The sequence below is a fragment of the Sarcophilus harrisii genome, chromosome 5 (assembly GCF_902635505.1).
Source record: "Sarcophilus harrisii chromosome 5, mSarHar1.11, whole genome shotgun sequence".
NCBI lineage: Eukaryota > Metazoa > Chordata > Mammalia > Dasyuromorphia > Dasyuridae > Sarcophilus > Sarcophilus harrisii.
In genome coordinates, this window is record NC_045430.1 from 270,133,180 (window position 1) to 270,152,598 (window position 19,419).

General features: G+C 44.7%; 1 protein-coding gene across 1 annotated transcript in view; it reads left to right on the top strand.

Annotated features, from left to right (window-relative positions):
- The window catches only part of SCRN1 (secernin 1), a 59,120-nt gene that overhangs the window by 16,003 nt on the left and 23,698 nt on the right, over positions 1-19,419 (top strand). The window contains exons 2-3 of the mRNA XM_031940502.1: positions 5,859-6,018; positions 14,379-14,560. Coding sequence (XP_031796362.1) covers positions 5,860-6,018; positions 14,379-14,560 — 341 coding nt within the window. The 5' untranslated portion in view covers position 5,859. The remainder of the gene's footprint in view (positions 1-5,858; positions 6,019-14,378; positions 14,561-19,419) is intronic.

Consider the following 19,419-nt stretch of genomic DNA (forward strand, 5'->3'; position numbering starts at 1 on the left):
TATAGATGATGGACAGCCATTGTAGTATTTTGAGCAGGGGAATTTGTAGCTGTTCTCACATGCTGTGAATATTGTTTGACAACTGTAGGATGGATGGATGGTGAAGAGGAGAGCCCGGGAATGGGGAGCCTGCTTTCATGGCGGTCACACTAATCTAGGCAAGAGGTGATAGGGACTCAGCTCGTGAGTAGAAGACAGACATGATATGGCCATCTGATAGAAGGTGGGAGTGAGGAAGGAAAGAGAAAAAGTCCCAGCAAGCTCCGGGATAGCCTTGAAAATCTGGGTTAGGAAGATGTTGGCCCATCAACAGACACTGGGAAAATTGGTCTTGTAAAAATAGTATCATCTCCCTTTGATTGCTTTTGTTCTCTCATTTCTGGGTCAAAGATCATTTTTCTTGGCCAAGAAAATGGAAGGAAAGTAATAATTGAGCAGCTTGGCCTTCTCTGCTGTCGGCCATCATCCCGTCTATTCCAAGCAAGGTCTTTGTCTTTTTTATATTTTCTTTTTCTTCCCAACAGAGACTTTTTTTTAAAAATAAAAGTTCTTTTTGTTCATTAGTTTTTCTCTTCAGCTTCAGATTCTTCTAAAGTTTAGCATTCTTGACACATTTTTATAAGACCATGCAAGATTTTTGTTTTCATTTCTTATTCCATCTTGCTTATGACTTCTGTACATTTTCTTTGAAAAGGTCAAGTTGGTTCATGGGTTCCCTGTGCATCTACACCATTTAAAATTTTTTTGTAAATTGTATTTTATTTTTTTCAATTAGATGTGAATATAGTTTTCAGTATTCATTTTTATAAGATTTTGGGTACTGATTTTTTTCTTCCTTCCTTCCATGCCCCCTCCCCAACAGAGCAAACAATCAGATATAGATTATACATGTGCAATTATGTAAAAGTATTTCCACATCAGTTGCCAGACTAATCTTTTTTGATACAATTTCCTCTTTTTTTCTTCATTAGAATTGACTTTTTTGTATCCTTAGAATTTCATGCTGAAAAGCTTTTCATCCCTCTTGTCTAAAGTTTCCTGTACAATTCTAGCCCATGAGATCCTCGTTATCTTTTCCCTGAATAATTGAAATTTGCCCCTCTAAAATCTGGGGAGATTGGACATGGTAGCATAGATCTGCAATTCCTGCTGCTGGGGAGACTGAGGCTTGTAGAATTCTTGAGTTCAGGGCTGGTGACCTACAGTAGACTCTGCTGATTGAGTATCCATAGTGAGGACAGAATTAATGTGGTGAGAGTGGGACCACAATCTGGCCCACATCAGAAACAGAACAGGTAGAAACTCCTGTGTCAATCATGAGTAGCCCATGTATTTTAAGTTTGAGAGAGGCAGACATGATCTTGAATGAGAGTGGGCAAGGAGATCAAAGGTGATTTTGGGATTTCTAACTTGAGTGACAAGAAGGTTGGTTTGTTCAGATTCCAGTTCTGATACTTACTGATTGTGTGGTCCTTGGAAAGTCATTTAAGAGTTCAGTGGCTCAGACAACTCTTTAAAACTTTATGTTGCCAGGGAGGGGACTAACATGTGACCCTGTCAGGCTTGTGATCTCTTTCTTGCACTCTTCCTCCATTTCTTCTTTCCGTCCTGTGGTCTCCAGTATTCTTGGATGACATACTCATCTCTGTTTCTTCTGTCATTATCTTCCTCCATTTCTTCTTTTGGTCCTGATGATCTCCAGTATACCTTGATGACATGCTCACCTGTTTCTGCTGTCATTATCTTCATCCTAACACTCTCCAGTACTGTTCCTCTTCTGGTCCTTGAATTTCTTCATGACGCCCGTCCATTCTTTTCCCACTTTGTCTCTTCTGTTTTTTGTGAAAACCTCCATTGATTCTAAGTGAAAAAAGGAATGTTTGATCTCCTGGGAAAGAAGATGACTTGAAGATAGATTTGCATCATTCTGGTGAGAAAAGAGAAAGCTGTGTCTTCTTCTCATTCTTTTCACTTTCCATCCCTCAGGAAGGGGCTAGAAATCTTGAGTGAGAAACTCATTTTCTACTTACACCAAGCCTAGTTTAAGCCAAACTTTGGCCTGGATGTTGTTTCCAAGGTCAAAGGTGATGAGATTCCCTGAAGAGATGGGTAAAATTTGGCTCTCACTTGTGACTCTCCCTCATGTGATCAGGCACCTAGACGTATCACTTAAAAGAGGTTCCAGGCTTGAGTGATTTCATTCTTCAGGCTCACAAGAGTTTTTTAATGGAGGACTCTAAATGCCCGACAACTGCCACTATTAGTCTTTTGCCACTTTGTTTTGTGAGGGGATGGGAGATTACAGGAGTACATTTGAGCCCCAACAGCAGAGAACTTAAACAATGGAACTGATGATTGTTTGGGAGCTCATTTGGTTTCTCCTTTGGCCTTTATTTGGGCATAAGGGAGGAAACAGTGACTTTAGCGTTGGAGAACCTGGGTGAGTGACCAGTGAGGCAGGGACCGTGTTCAATGTGACGGTTACAGAAATAGCTGTGGTTTCAGATCTTCTGCCTCTGCTTGGTCACAGAATTCAGCAGAAAAATGAGATCCTTCAGCTCCACAAACTGCTGGGCATCTGTTGCCAGCACTCAACCCTGCATCAAAATGGACCGAGAACATTTGGTGGGGCAGTGGGAGTCCTGACAGACGGTTAGCAGCAGCCAAGGAGCCTACAAGAGACTTAGCGTTTGTCTAGGGCTGGTCCTGGGTTTTTGAGGCAGAGCTGGGGAGTTACCATCTTCTGTGGAGGCTCAACTTTTATTGATCTGACCTTGTGAAGGACAGGATACTATAAAATATTGATTGTGTATGAGATAAGATACAAACAACCTACAGTGTATCCTGCTTTCCCCCAAGCAAATCTGAAGTACAAGGAGTAAGAAGAAAATTTGTGTGTGTGTGTGTGTGTGTGTGTGTGTGTGTGAGAGAGAGAGAGAGACACACACACACACACACACACACAGAGACAGAGACAGAAACAGAGACAGAGAGAGATAGAGAGACACACAGAGACAGAGAGACAGAGACTGAAAGACAGAAACAGAGACAGAGAAACAAAGGGATAGAGAAACAGACATAGACACACGCACACACTCACACAGAGCGAGCGAGCAAAGGAGCTGCCATTTTGTTGGCATGGGGATGCCTTTCAGTGTGGGAAGCTTCATTCTCCAGCACATATTGCAACCTGTGAGGTAATTTTCAGGATAAAAGAGTGCTGCCTATGGAGTAGAAGTCCCAGGGCTCGCATCCCAGCTCCAACTTGGTGTTCCTCTTTGGAGCTCTCCCCCAAGTCACAGTCTGGTTTTTGGTGACCCTACAAAGTAATCCACTCAGCTCATGTCTGTCTACTTGTTGGCTCTTTGATGACCATGCTTTAGTGTCACATGCTCTGTAGCCATCTCATTATCTCCTCTGCAATATCCGTCCTCTCCCCATTCAAACCCTGTAGAACAAAGCTCCCTTCCCTCGTCCAGTCTCTCCAAATGCTATGTCTTCTCCTTCCCCTTAAGATCAGGGATGGTTTCTTTTAAAATCTTTTTATCTGCAGAAATTAGCACAGTGGCCAACATATCACACTTTAATAAATGCCCATTTATTCAAATGCGTTCCATATCACAGAGTTTATTTATAAAGGAAACAGACATCAAGGCTTGACTCCATCAGGCTTGACACCATCAAGACACACAAGCTTATTTCTTGATCCTAAATCATCTTAAATCTCCTGGCTAAGTCCTTGGTCCACCATCATTCTTCTCCATGGTTTGGCTGTAGATTATCCTCCTCCCTAACCCAGAAGGAGGAGCCTGCTATGTTTTCCCACTGAACATCCCCCTTCCCTTCCCTTCAGAATTGGGAATCAACCACCTACAGGGATCATTGGTCCATTCAACAATCCCAGCCCCCTTCAGCCCTTCAAGATCCCCAGCTTGGTCTTTGAGACTACAGACATGCAGTGTCTTTGACTTGGAAGGGATTAAGGAGGTTTCCAGTGCCACCTGAGCAAGAACACCTTCTATAAATCAACAAACTAGCCAGCATTTATTAAGCACCTTGCGGAGCGAACAGTAGGTTCAAAATCAATTCACTTAACTTCTCTAAGTATTTCACCAATAAAGGGATAATAATACCTGGACCACATGCTTCTCAGAATTGTGAGGAAATTGCTTCATAAACCTTAAAGGACAGAAAAAACAGCTGGAACTAGGATGGAGGCAGTAGGAGCTTTGTCTCAGGGTGCTGACATCTAGGATGTATATATATTTTCCCTGGAACAGTTGAGAAACCAGTGCCTCTGCTCTTCACATCTTCTCCCACCTTGCTATTCCCTAACAATCTGTTTTTTCATCCTACTTTGAGTCTTTCTTAACCCTACCCCCAGCAGGTGTTGCCATGTGCCCTGCTTCTGGGACCCATCTCCTCCATCTTCCCTACTGTAAGTCCTTCAAGGATGCAGGATGGACTTTCTGGGGCGGGGGGGGAGAGAGAAAGGCTGTTCTCTCCTTGTGACTCTGCATTCAGGGTTAACTGTCGTTTGCACTACTGTCCCCTTTCCCCCAACTGCTTTTGCTCCAGATGAGAGATTCTATAACTCTATATAGAAATGTGTTCAATTGTTAAGATTTTGGTGGGCGGTGAGGTGGTGACCCCACATTTGGATTTGGAGTCCAAAGACCTGATGACTTCTTAAGAGCCGGTATGACTCTGGGCAAATCATGTACAATCTTTGGGCCTTTCCCCCATCTATAAACCAGGGGATTCTCCTCTGTGATCTGCAAGGTCCCAGCCTTTTTACACTATGGGGTGTTAGTCTGAGATTGGAGTGATAGGCAGAGGCAGGAACCAATGAGTTGTGCGTGGCCAGTTGGCCAGTATAGACGTCCTTGCGGGAATAGAGATCCAGTTCAGGGGAGTAGAGACCCCAGTTGTGGGCAGCATGTCATTATTGCAAAACTGAAACAGCATTAGAAAAAGATGGTTTTTCTGCTTCTCACTGGTCTTTCCTTGCTCTTTCAACTTCAGCCATATGGCACCATGAAAACCTGCCAGCCCTGTGGGTGGGATTTGGGACACAACCAAGTGGAGCGTTCCTGCTCTCCTATGAGGTGGCAGATTGCCTCTTTTTAAAATTCTATTTCTTTTATTGCACTTTTAGCTGCTTCTGAACCATTGTCACCCTGGGACTGAACTATCTTGTAATTATTTATATTTCTTTATATGCTTCTATTTACATGTAATTATCCATCAGTCCATCTATCTCTCCATCCTTCTACCTATCTACCTACCTACCTATCCATTCATCTATCCATCCAACCATCCATCCATCCATCCATCCATATATCTATGTATCTATTCATTAATTCAATCACTTACTTATCTACCTATCTATCCATCCATCTCTCCATTTAACTATCCATCCATCCAAGTATCTCTGTATCTTTGTATCTATCTATTCATCCATCCTTTCAGCCATCAATACATCTATGTAAATATTTTTCTATTTAGAATGTATCTGTCTGTTTATCCATCTGTCTGTCTGTCTATCTATTCATCCATCTTAGAAGCAATCTATCACTTTTGTTTTTGTATCCCCAGTGCCCAGCACACAGTAGGTATCTGTTAAATGCTTGTTGATTATTACTTGGCTTTTTGAGCCCACTTATATCTGACCTGTCTTGACTATGCCACAATTTTGCTCCCTTTGTGCCAGCTGGGATTTCTTCATGACCAATGGTGCACGCAGTTTAATACCGATATGATTTTAGTGGATAAAATCCTCTGGGGAAAAATACTGTGTTGATAGATGGCATGTTCTGTGTTCGTCCGGTTTCATCACACAGGTGTTCTCTTTTCAGGATGTCGGTGGCTCCTCCCAGTTATTGCTTTGTGGCTTTCCCCCCGCGGGCCAAGGATGGGCTGGTGGTGTTCGGGAAGAACTCAGCACGGCCCAGAGATGAAGTCCAGGAGGTTGTCTATATTGCAGCCGCTGACCATGAACCTGAAAGCAAAGTGGAGGTGAGTGATATGGGATCCTTGCCTTATTTTGTGGTTTGTGGCTTTTTGTCTTCCTCCCTCCCTCTTTTCCTTCCTTTCTTCCTTCCTCCTTCCCTCCTTCTTTCCCTCCCTCTCTTCCTCTCTCTCTTTCTCCCTCTCTCCTTCCTTCCTTCCTTCCTTCCTTCCTTCCTTCCTTCCTTCCTTCCTTCCTTCCTTCCTTCCTTCCTTCCTTCCTTCCTTCCTTCCTTCCTTCCTTCCTTCCTTCTTTCCTTCCTTCCCTCCAGGCTGACATAGCTCCTGCCACCATAATTTCTGTCTGGGAAGCATGGTGCTGCTCCCATCTGCCACCTGGACTTCTGCTTGGTGCTATTTCTCTGATTCATGGTCTTAAAAAATAGTAGTCGATAAATCCATCTGTCGCTCCCATGTGACTTGATGAATAGGAACACTCTCCCTGAGTCTTCAGGTGCAAATTTCATCAATACCTAAGAGCAAGTTTCTGTTGTTAGTGCAGGAGAAACAGATCCCCCTAAATGAAGTGTGTGGGACTTAAAATCAGGAGAAACTTTGGTTTCAGTTTTGGAGCTGGCAAAAAATCCCTCTCTGTTCCAGGTGGGTTGTAATCTCCAGAGGGAACAGGAGATCGTGTTAGCAGACATCCCACGGCTTGGGAGGGGGGATCTTGGAGCCGCCTTAGGAAGAAGGGCACGGCAGACTGCACCTGGGGGATTACAACACGCTTGTGCCATTCTTAGCTTGTGTGGGAATCCCTGGCTCCCACAGCCCTCACCATGAGGCATCAGGGATATCATGGAGGTGAGAATGAGAACTGGAAGGGAGTCTGGGGGGCTCCTCATCCAGCCCTCTTGTTTTAGAGGTAAAGTATGGAGAAACAGAGAGGCTGTGACTTTCTCCAGCTCCCCACCGAGGAGGCAGGGATGTGGCCTATCTTGCCATTCAGAAGGCCCCATGTGATTCATCTGTGCTGTCACTCATGGCGGTCTCAGTCCCAATCTCACAGTTGCAGATAAAGGCCGGTTCCCACAATGGGGACAAGCTGCGTTAGAGAGGACTCTTTACAGCTTCAGGATATGGAGCCTCGCCTTACCCTGCTGGGCCTTATCCCCCCAGTCCTGAACCCCTTTTGCGACATGGACTCTCAAAGTCTGCTGAGCTCTTCCCAGATTTAAATGCGTAAAATAAAATACTTAGAACTACAAAGAGAGCCACGGACAGTCCCAGACCAGGCGCCAGGAAAACCTGGGTTCAAAGATGGCCTTCTTAGGGTAAATGGGAGGAGACGGTACAAACTATCCATGTGCTCCCATAACATATTGGGCCCTGCCATCCCCCCGTGCTTGGTTGGGACACGGAATCTGAGCAAAACACCCCACCTCGTCTTCTGGCTTCTACATCCTTGTTTGCTTGTTGTCTCCCCCATTAGATAAAGAGTTCCTGTGAGTGCAGGGCATGGGCCTTTGCCTTTATTTGTATCCTTAGTGCTTAGCACAGTGGCTGGCACACAGTAGGCACTTAACATATTCTTGTAGACTTGACAACATAAATGTCAGATATTATTATTTTTAATGAATATGACCACTTATGGGGCAGTAGGTCTGGAAAACACACTAGACTCTTGGGGTCACACAAGTGAGCTCCATAATTGGTAAACAAGTAGTGGGCAGGCCATTAAAACTCCTGTTAAAGCTGTTATGTGACTGATTTAAAGTATGGATTAATACATTGCTTATTCTTATACCTATTAGCAGGTGATTGACTAGATATAAATTACCAGATGATTATGTTAAAAATAAATAATTACTAGCCATCATTACCCCTTATAAAGCCATAATGAATTAGCTAGTACTGACTAGAGTTTGAGGAGGGGTCTCCAATGAAGCTGCTTTCTCATTATTAACATATAGTTATCCAGATGTTAAACAAGGTCATTGTAACAGTCCTTTGGCCCAAGGGAGGCCCTCCTGGGAGGACAGAGGGTCCCCTTCTTCATCCTTGCTTTCTACACCCAGGCTATCATGCCCCGCTGCCCTAAGAGAGGGGCACCCGTCCTTAGGTTAAGTCCTTGTCCAGGTGCACAGCTTAGAGCGAAGAAAAGACCCATGGGCCGGGCAGGGACACTGGGGGAAAACATCCCTCAGTGAATTCAGGTGCCGAGAGTAGCAGGTAAAACGGTGGGAATCAGTTCAGTGCAAAGTTTCACGGTGAGCAGTGAGGGAAAGGGAGAAGAGGAAGAAGAGAGAGAGGGATCCTGCCTACAAGGCAGAGTGTGGGTCACATATGGGCAGTTCTGTGTTTGGGAGCACATAGACACAGGAGCATTTGGCAGGAAGGGGTGCTCCCGCTGCAGGGGAGACTGTGCTCCTAAGTGTCCTTCTGGGAGCAGGTTCTCATTTTGGGTGGTCTGGCCAACTTGCATATCAGGAAGTCAGGGCAATGTGTTATTTTATTATCAGGAAAAAACAAGCTAGTGGTGGACAAAGCATTATTTGGGGACACAGTTGTACCAACCTTCAAAAACCATTTTTGTCAGCATTTTCTCACAAATATATTCTGGAAATTTAGGGCCTCCCCTAAGGGGAGCCTGTCTCATGGTCTCCAAACCATCAAATTTGATCTTCTCACAATGGTTTCCATTCATAAATTCTATAAATTACAGCTTCCCTCTAGCAGAGACATTTCAATTCATTGTGAAATTGCTACTTACAATTAGAATGACCCTTGTCACCTCATCCTCATCAATTGTACAAGGATATAGCTTCAGCAGAATCGGGAATAACACCCTAATAATTACCCTTCCTCAATCCCCCAGCCCCAGAACATTTCCAGTGAGTGAAGGACCTCAGCAAGAGGTGTCCAGTAGCTCCTCCTTCCTCAGCTACTTTGCCTTTCTCTGGTTTACAACCTTGTATGATCTCAAAGCACCAATAAAAAAAATCTCTCCTCTACAGAAGGTGGGAGATGGCAGACCCTGCCGTGATTCTTTCTGACCTTGGATGGCCTAGCAATTAATCAACCCAGATTCAGAGAATGTCCGCATCAGATAGATTGGGACTTCCCTCTATAATATAGTCAGTGAGAGGGGATAGATTAGGATTTCCCTCTATAACATAGCCAGTGAGAGGGCTTGATAACTCCCAGTGAGGAAGGAGACCCAAGGCATCCTGGCCATTTAGGGATGGTGCTAATTATTAGATGTCCCTCCCAGCATCAAGCCTAAAACTGGCTCTTGGTATCTGCTCCCAACTCTTCCTTCTCAGGCCAGGAAGAACAGGGCTAGTCCTTCTTCTCAGGTTTACCCTTCAGGGAGATGTTGTGTTTCTTCCCTTGAGCCTTTCCTTCTTCAGGTTAAATCTGCCCATTTCCTTTCACCAGCTCTTATTAATGGCACGTGCTGGAGGCCTCCCCTGGACAGTGTCTCTGAGTGTCCTTCCCAGAATGTGGGCACCCACCATGGTACCCGGTGCTCTGGGCTGACCAAGCCAGGAGCCGACCTCGCCCAGGTTGTCAGTGCCATTTGTCAGGGCTTTGCCCAAGGACAAAAAGCTCGGCGGGGATTCCTTCACGTCCCTTCTCATCTCCAAGTCTGCCGTTCACGTCCTGTCGTTGTTTCTTAGACTAGGAAGTGTGACTGACTCATCAGACTGATCCCCACGGCCCCGCTGGCAGTGCCAGGACTTTCTTTGCCCATCCAAGTACAGTAGGAATGACACAATGGGGGTTTTTTCATTCATTAAACAAATCTATTGTCCTGAGGTCTCCATTCCTCCTTTCATTGGACGGTGCCCAGGAATACCGGCTACCGGAATGTGTAAGGGGGAGGCCAGGGTTGTCAGGAGCTCAGGACACAATAAGGACTTCCCCTGGAAGAATCGCCTTTTGTGTTTCTGGCTTCTGTTGGGCGCCATGATCTTTGCGCATCTGATTTTTCAGCTGTTTTCAGGCTTCTTTGTCCAGGTGTTCATGAGTTCAGAGGGTGGAAGGAAACTCAAAACTAACTTTAACTCGATCAGTCATTTTGGAGCTGAGGAAATTGACTTCCATAAAGTGACTTTGGCAAAGTCACACAGCCAGTCAAGGATTTCCAGTGTGATTTTAGTCTTTATGTTGTAAGAACCTAATTATTTGTTTTGATTGCTGGCTATTAGCTTTGTAATTTTTCAAAATTAAATTTATTATTTAAAAATTCCTTTCAAAGATGATACCTCAAAATAAAGAAGGAATTTTAAACACACACACACACACACACACACACACACACACAGTCAGTTTACTCGATTCCTGGTTCAAGTCTTCAGTGGGATACAAGGGGAGAATGTTGGCTCTAGAGTCAGGGAACTTGGATTCAAATCCCACCTCTGATGCTTATTACCAGTGCAAAGTTGGGCACATCATTTAAATTTCCCTGTGCCTCAGTTTCCTCACTTGTAAATTGAGGAGATGGACCAGCCTAAATCTGGAGTTATGAGCCTCTTTCCCTCACATCTCCTACAACAGTCACATCATAGAATTTAGACTATAATTTATCAATAAAAAAATCCTGAATCATTTCTCGACAGTTTTTTTTTTAAAAAAAAAAAACTGGAGACAAAATCAGTTTCTGATTGTTTTGGAGTGTGATGTTGTCCATATGTAGAAAGTAAAATGGGGAAGTGGTCATTTCATCTCAGAAACCCCTCTTGTCTTAGCAATCTTGGTATTTCAAAGCTGGAAAGGAGGGCTCAGATCGGGCGATGCCTTTATTCCCAAACACACAAACAGGGAAATTTGCTGGAGCAGGGAGAGGGCTCCCACGCCTGGAGTTCACTTATTTAAATGGCCCACACATTCTTGGGGCGTGGCCGTTGGCTGCCTCCAGAAGCCCTGATTGGCTCCGTTGTTAGCCCTGGGTGGGTGCCCCCCCCTCTCCGTGGGCTAGTTGCACAGCTGGACCAGTTTGGTGGGAGGCTGAGACAGAGGGCCTGTATCATCTCGGGAAAGATGAGACAATCCAGGCAAACGCTAGGATGCTCCCGAACACCTTTCCTCGTTTCCCCCGGGAATGTTTTTTAGTTCATCATCACTAGGCTTGAGACCTGGGAAGCAGATTTCTTGGTCACATGTTGGAATTCTTAACTTAGCTAATTTTTAAAAATTACAAAATTAACCACCAAAAAGTGAAGAATAAAACAAAGTCCTTACAAAATAAGAAGTAAAACAACACACAAAGACATAGACATAAAATAATACATATAACCATTTATAGACTATATAAACTATAAATGTGTAGTTTATAGTTTATATATAGAAAATGTGTTTTTATATGCATGTATAAATATATATACATATAAACACACTGCATATATACATATATTTGTGTAAACATTTTAACAAGGCCACAAGGCAAAAGTGGATTGGATGTGGTAGCAGAGGACCTTAGTTCAATTCCCCTCAACATTTCATCAGCCCCTGCTCTATGTCAGGCATTGTGCTAAGTGTTGGGGGATCAAAAAGAAGCAAAGTCATCTTACCATAGTCATTTACTCCCTCTGGGATCTGAGGCAAGTCATTTTGTTCTGGGCCTCAGTTTACTTTTCTGTAAAAGGACAGCCCCTGGGGTCTTTTCCAGGGCCAAGCCCACGATGCTCAAATCAACCAAAGGGCCCCATGGCCAGGCCTAGGTTTGCTACATGCCTTTTCCAAAGTTTATGAGGCTGCTTCAGTTTGTATCCAGCCCAAACGTCCTCTCCCCATCCATCCCCATTTAATCTTTGGCTGTTCCATCAATATCACACAGAGGAGGGATCCAAGGACCTCCCCAGACAACCACTGGACTCAGAGTCCTTCCAGCGCTGACGTCCTGTGCTTCTGCCAAACTGGGTCTTACCGGTCCCCGCGAGCTCTGCCCTGTGCAGAATACGTGCTTTTTCCCCTCAGTCACAGGCCAGACTGAGAACTGGGACCTGATGCCTCTGGGCCTTCTTCTGGCAAAGGGCTGTCAAATGTGTCACCAGTAAGAGGCATTTCTCCCCGGAGGGGCCATTTCTGGCTCTGATCAGAGCTGTCCTTTTCAGCCTCGCTGGACTCCATCCATGGCAGAGACTTTCCCAGCCAACTCTGCATTTAAAAAGAGCAACTCCAGATTTCTACAAGCTGTAAACAAAGCTGTCTATGATCACTAATTTTTTTTTCACCTCTCTGTTTGGTCTGAAATAACATGTCCCATTGACATCCCAATTTCTGAAGTATTCTTGATTTGGAGGCTGTAGCTTATTTGTTTTTTGATAGTTTTTGATATTTTGATAGTTTTGTTATAATTGGTTTCTGGGACAAATCTGTGTATTTTGCTCATAAAAGCATGATTTTGAGAAGGGGTCTGTGGGCTTCCTCAGACTTGATCGCCAGAAGAAGCCATAATACAAAATGGTTGAGAACTCCTGCTCTATGGGACTGTGGTTTTCTTGATTTATTTTTCTATGTCTTCCTTAACAAATTAGCATAGATTGAACACCTATGATGCATCCAGTCTTGTACGAGGCACTAGGGGGGAATAAGAATGAAGTATTGGACTTTGCCTGATTGTCACTAGATAAATTTTCTGGGGGTAGGGGCTGGGTATTGTTTTTCTTTGTATCTCTAGCATCAAGCACGGCCAAATTGCACCTAGTAGATGGTTTATAAATGCTTACTAAATGGGAGTTAACTCAAACCTAATAGTGAAACAATAAATTAACCCATAAATATAAAACCTTAAACTTCTTGAGGATGGAGAATTTTTTACTCTTTATATCCCAAGTGCCTAGAGTAGTGTCTGACACATAGTAGGTGCTTAGTAAATGCTTGTTGATTGATTAAATGAGGACGAAAAATGGAATTTCCCAAAAGAAAATACTTAGTGACAATTGAGATAACGGATTTCATAGAATGGGGGATGTGGAAAGCTGATTACAGGAATTTAAGACAGGAATAGCTGGATAGGAAGGAGAGATATTCAGTTGCAGGTGAGCTTTGGGAGGTTGGGAATTCAAGGTAGCTTCTCATCCGAGGGCCAGTCCAGGGATTCCTTTATAAGCCATAGGGCCCTCTAATGCCGACCACCTAGTTGGAGAGGGGCCTATAACCGGGAGCTACCTCACACTGGTGGAATCGCGGGTCCTTAAAGTATGGTCTCAAACTCAGTTGGGACTCACGCCGAGCCCTCTGCAGAATTCACAGGCTTTGTAGAGACTTGGGATTTAAAGCTAAAATTGTGTCATTACAGAGTCATCTATCTTCCCCTCATCAAGTAGCTTTGAGCTGTTGACAGGACACATCATTTTCTGCCATCTTCCTCTGAATCTGAGATCTAAGTCAGCCTTGCTCTAGCCAAGGTGCATTGTGGGTTCTTTGGTTCACTTATCATGGGGATGGCTTTAAATCAGGCTCCTGAAGGAGCTTATAGACTTTAGGAGCTGGAAGGGGCCCCATCCAAGGTCCTTTCCTCAAATAATTTTTATTTTCTTCTTCTCCTTAGTGGGTATTTCTACTGGGGAGGGGGGGTGTCTGGAAGCCACTGACACGGCCTTCTCTTCATGGCTTTCTGGTTTGGGGAGAAGGGAGAGGAAGCATGAGCCAAAGCTAATATTGTGGTCATCTCTTCCCTCCCATCATCCCTCCTCTACCCTCTGTCTTTTGGTTTGCTTCACAGACGTAAAAGACAAGGCCCCTTTACCCCTACAAGTCCCATCCTTCTAAACGCAACTCCTTTTTTGTCACAGTATTCCAGAGAGGACAGACATTTGGCCACTGTGCTAGGAACGGTACCTGTGTGTGTGAGTGTGAGTGTGTGTGTGAGTGCAAGTGTGTGTGTGTGTGTGTGTGTACGAGGGTGAGTGTGTGCGTGTGTGAGTGTGAGTGAGTGAGAGAGTGTGTGTGTGTGACTAGCTTCTTAGTGTTTGCTGATATAGAACATCACACAGAGAGGGCAGCTGTGAGGTACCTCCAGCTAAGACCTGGTTTGGTCCTCACATTGTCTGGCACACAGTCAGTGCTTTATAAAAGCTTACTGATTGATCGTAGGCGGAATTAGATTTCCTTCTGAGAACAAATGAAGCATTTGTCTGGGCCAGTCCCGTAGAACATAATCTCCTTGAGGGTAGAATCTGTTGCCTTTTTGTCTTCATGCTGTTAAACATGTTTGACATGTATGGGACTGGCCGCCATCTAGGGGAGGGGATGAGGGGAAGGAGTGAAAAATTTGGAACAAAAGGCTTTGGGAGGGTCAGTGTTGAAAGATCACCTGTGCATGTGTTTTGTAAATAAAAGTTTTAATTAAAAAAAAACCACCCTAAAAAAAAGCTGTTAAGCTGAACTGAATTCTCCCTCTTGTCTTCTTCCTTCCTTAGTGCACCTACATTTCAATCGACCAGGTCCCGAGGACGCACGCCATTGTGATCAGCAGGCCCGCCTGGCTTTGGGGTGCAGAGATGGGAGCCAACGAGCACGGGGTCTGCATCGCCAATGAAGCCATCAGTACCAGAGAGCCGGCCCCCGAGAATGAAGCCTTGCTGGGGATGGATCTGGTGAGGTAGGTGGGGCTTAGCAGAAAACGGGAGGCTCCCATAAGTGGAAGGGTGGGTTTGTCATCCAAGAGAGAGGCAGACAAATGCATAGCGTGCCCTGAGGGTTGGGCATTGACCTGATTGCTTGTTGCCTTGTGTACACAAGAAGGAATAAAATATCCGTTTATTAAACATGCCAGGAACTGTGATAAGCACTTTACAAATATCCTGTTTGGTGGTAGGAGGTAGGAAGGAGATCTGAACCTCAGAGGTTCCCTTCCTTCTGCCCCATTTTGTAGATGGGAAATCTGAGTCTCAGAAAAGTGGGATGGCTTCTCTGGGACATCTCACGGCTGGTAAACCGGAATCCAGGCCTTTCCCAGTTCTGAGTCCGGCATTGTTTCCGGCTCCTGTTCTGCCTCCCCTGCCCAGGGGATTTGGACCCCTCTACCCACTGTCCTAATGGCGCAATATAGCGCCATGGAGAGAAGGCTGCATTGGACTTTGGGGGACCCTGGTTCTATTCAAAGATTATAGAGAGATGAGATCCTAGTTTTAATCGACATTTTCTCCAAGCCCCTTAACCTTCACGAGTCTCAGTTTCTTTCTTTGTAAAACAGAGGGAATATGTGGAGAGGATCACTTTGGGTCATAAAGCCCTGATCCTTCTTTCTGACCTATGTATCCTTCTTTCCCCTCTACTTCTCACACCCTCACAAGATATGAAGGGATGGTGTCAAATGTATTCTCAAGTTTTGTTTTTTTACATTTTCTGAGGTCATGGGATGGAATCAGTGGGATTCAGCAGTTCATCCCGCCAGATGGAGGGGTAGGAAACCCGAGGTCTGGGCCTAACTAAGCCTTTAGGAATAGAAGGTCAAAGATTCAGAGCTGGAAAGACTGTCAGTCATCATCTAGTCTAAGTGGGGTGACTCCTCATAAGGGACTTGGTTTCCTCTTCTATAAGCACATTGGACTGGATATTCACGAGGGCCCGACTCTCTGGGACCCCATTTGGAGGTTTTACGGCAGATGTGCTGCAGTGATTGTCCATTTCCTTCTCCAGTTCTTTTTACAGAGGAGGAAACTGAGGCAAATAGAGGGAAGTGACTTGCCCAGGATCACCCGGCTAGTAGTAAGTGTCTGAGGTCAGATCTGAGCTCCATCCCCTGCAATTCCCCCAGCTGCCTATTTGTGCCATACCTTCCATCCCAAACCTTTACAACAAGAGCAGATGTTTCTGGGGCACCTTTTGCAGATGCAAGGTCTGGTCTGAGGTGTCCAAGTCCAGGCAAACGTTCGCTGTCCCTGAGTTCCAGGTTAGTTTCTGTCAGTTTTTGGTGGGAAGGTGGATTTGCAGCCCACCTGCACCTCTCAGCTCCTCACCTGCACCGTCCCTTAATGAACACATTAAGTTCATAGATAAACGCCTCCTGCTCAGGTGATTGGCCGCAATGACAAAGGCAGCACCCGCTGATGCGGTGAAAGCACCAGTGGGTCCGTGTTAGCGTTCTCATACTGGCCCTGTAACGCGTGAGCCAGAGCCGGTGGCTCTGGGGAAGAGCAGAAGGCAGACGGGAGACTCTCCTCAGAAGAAGGAGTGTTTTATGCTAATGCTCTGGCCAGGGCTTAGCTGGGAGACCTCTGCTGGGGCGAGAGCTCTCCCACGAGAGGATCCAGATTAAGGATCCAGGATTCAGGATCCAGATTAAATCCCACTGGACTTTGGGGGAACTCTGGCTCATTCCCATTCAGAAGGAAAGGAGCCTGGGACCTCCAGTTCCTGCCCGCCTCCCGAGGCTCTGCAGTGACATACATCTGCACCTTCTCTCCTTTCTTCATTGGCCCTCACAGGATTTAGGGCGCTGATTAGTACCGAGTCTGAAGGCACCGACAAGCCAATCCCCCTGGGCTCTCTCAGTGACAGTCCTATTCTTGCTCAGGCCCCTTATTCAGTAAAAGAACGAGGTGTCGAGTTTGCCGGCTGGCAACGGCCACGTTGTTCTCACACCCCATCGGTCCATCCCCGGTGTTTTCCCGGGAGAGATCATAGAGGCTGAGTTACTGGGACTGACCTCCTTTGGTGGCTTTCAGGACACCTGAAGGATTGTTTGAAGAGCCTTCTGCGGGAGGCCCTATGGCGGGTCCTGGGGAGACCAGGAGCACTTGCTATGATACCCACTTTTTGCCACGAGGGGAGCCGGGACCCCGTTGTCCCCAACAGTGGAAGCCAAACATAAACGCTAGATACAGAGTTTGGAGATGTTGCAGGAGTAAATGCTGGTGGGGACCATGAGCCAAAGATCGAGGGGATATTTGGGGGATAGCCCTGAGCTCAAACCAGGTCTATGTGAGCCCATCTTGCATCCTGGGCAAAGCTTATCTATGTGCCCATGGTTTTTTCTAATAGAATATAAGCTCCCTGAGAGCAGAGTTTTGTTTTGTTTTGTTTTGTTTTGTTTTTTAATTTTGTAGCCCAGGGAATAGTTCTCAGCAAGCTGATGGGCTTCCGGGAAGGTGGAGGCAGGAATTCTAGAATCAGGGCTTGAGTCTCCGGGTGGGTATGGAGAAAAGCAAGGCAAGGCCTGAGTCCTGGGGGCAGTGAGCCACGGGGCAGAGCATTCAGATGCCAGAATTTAGTCACTCAGTCAGCTAGCATTTTTCATTTTATTTTTTTAAAAAAAAACTTTAAAAATATTCATTTATTGAAATTTTTTAAAGTTCCAAATTCTCTCCTTCCCTCTAGTCCTTCTTTTACTCATTGAGAAGGCAAAGCATGTAATAATTGGAAGCATTTTTAATAAGTGCTTGCTACACGCCAAGTACTGTGCTAAGCAGTTGGGATACAAAGAAGAGTAAAAAACAGCCTCTGCCCTCAAAGGGCGGGAAATCTAAAGCTGGGGACATTATGGATGTGTATATACACACATACATATACACATATGCATTATATAAATATATATTATGTACACACACATACATGAAAACAGTTATATGTATATAAAGGAAGGCCGTCCAAGAGGAGGAAGCTCTGGCCACTGAGGAAAATCAGGGAAAGTCCCTGCAGAAGGTGGGATTTAATCTGGATCCTGAAGTCAGGGGATGGAGAGGTGGCGTGGAGAAGGAAGAGCATTCCAGGTCTGGGGGCTGCCAATGCAAAGTCTGAGCAAGGGCAGCGCACTCAATCGTGGAATGTGTGAGGGGAATGAAGTGGGAGAAGGCGGAAACGTGGGACAGAGGTTGTGTTTGTTAGACAAAGAAGCTTGTGGTCATAGGGAGCCACTGCAGGTTATTGAGGAAAAAAGGGTAAAAAGCAAAAATAAAATTATTTTATAACAAATATACATAGTCAGTAAAACAAATTGACCATACCCAAAATTCTGTGGCTAAATTTGAACCCCAAACTCATCACTCCTCTGTAAGGCTTTCTTCAATACTCGTCCTTTGGGACTGTGATAGGGTTTTTTCCCCCCATTGAGCAGAACTCTTCACTCCTTCAAAGTCACTTGTCTTACAATCTTGTTGTTATTGTATAAGTTGTTCTCCTGGTTCTGCTCACCTCATTCTTCACCCATTCATACAGATCTTTCCGGCTTTCTTTGATACTCTCCATTTTATCTTTTCATAGGTTGCTTTTTGTACCGCATTAGTCTGTCACATTCATGCACCATAACTTACTTAGCTATCCTCAGATGGTCGAGCACATCCTCCATTTTCGGCTCTTTGCTGCTACACAAAGAGCTGCTCTAAATATTTTTATACATGCAGGTTCTTTAGAAGAGATGAATGTTGATACGCTGTAGTTGAAAAGGATTTTGGGGGCCAGTCAGATTTGGGGATGGACTACAGGGTGAGAATTTAATCTCAAACCACTTAGTCTTACTTCTGTTCCTTGCTAATCACGCCCATGGAGGGATTGTAGGCTAGGATACAGGAGGAATTTGAAGTGTTGGAAATGGACTCCTAGAAAATGACAGCCTGGAAAGACTTTACAAGCACGTGCGCAGTGGTTCCACATCCCCATGCTTGGAGCTATAATAAAGTGCTCCACTTTGCTAAAGATTTGGTTAATTTGTGGATAGCCATATCTTCTGAATGTCATCTTTTAGGATTATTAATCATTTGGGATGATCTGAAAGAGGAAGGCTTCTGGGGCACTACAGGGAATTTCTGTCTTTTTATTATGTGTATATTAAATTTAAGTGGGTGGGATTAAAACTACCCTGCTTGTTTTTGGCTCCTTCTGAACTTCTGTATATTTTAAAAAATGTTTCATTGAACTTTTTTTTTCTTCTCCCCCCATTACTATCATTATGAATCAATTCTCTTACCATAAGCCAAAACTCTGCCTTGTAAACATTACAATCAAGCAAAACAAAATAAGGTGTGGATCACCTTTGAAAATGTCCTTCTGCTCCCCCAGTTCCTTACCTCTCTGCCAATAGGGGGGAGGCAAGCTTGCCAGCAGCTTCTAATGTCAGATTTCTGTCCTTGGGGGCCAAGCATCATACCCAAGCCAATCCCTCTTCCACACCACAAACCTTCCATATTTCGACTTGTTGAAGAAATAGATTCTCTCCCGTAATCCCTATCTAGAAAAGGAGACATCTATTAACAGGATTGTCTCCTTAAGTCCATTTTCCAATGAGCTTATTATTCTTATGTAATTCTTTCCAAGTTTTATCATACACCTTCCCAATCATTACTGTGAAACAAAGTCTTCTTAGGAAAGCTTAAATAAGAAAGTGTCAGACACACCATTATTTGACCATGAAAATAAGCCTGTTATGGGAATAAATGTCGCATTCTTTTTAGCATCTGAAACAGAGCAGTTTTTAAAAAATGCTCTTTTAATGAAAGCAAAGGAATTCTTTTATTTTAATAA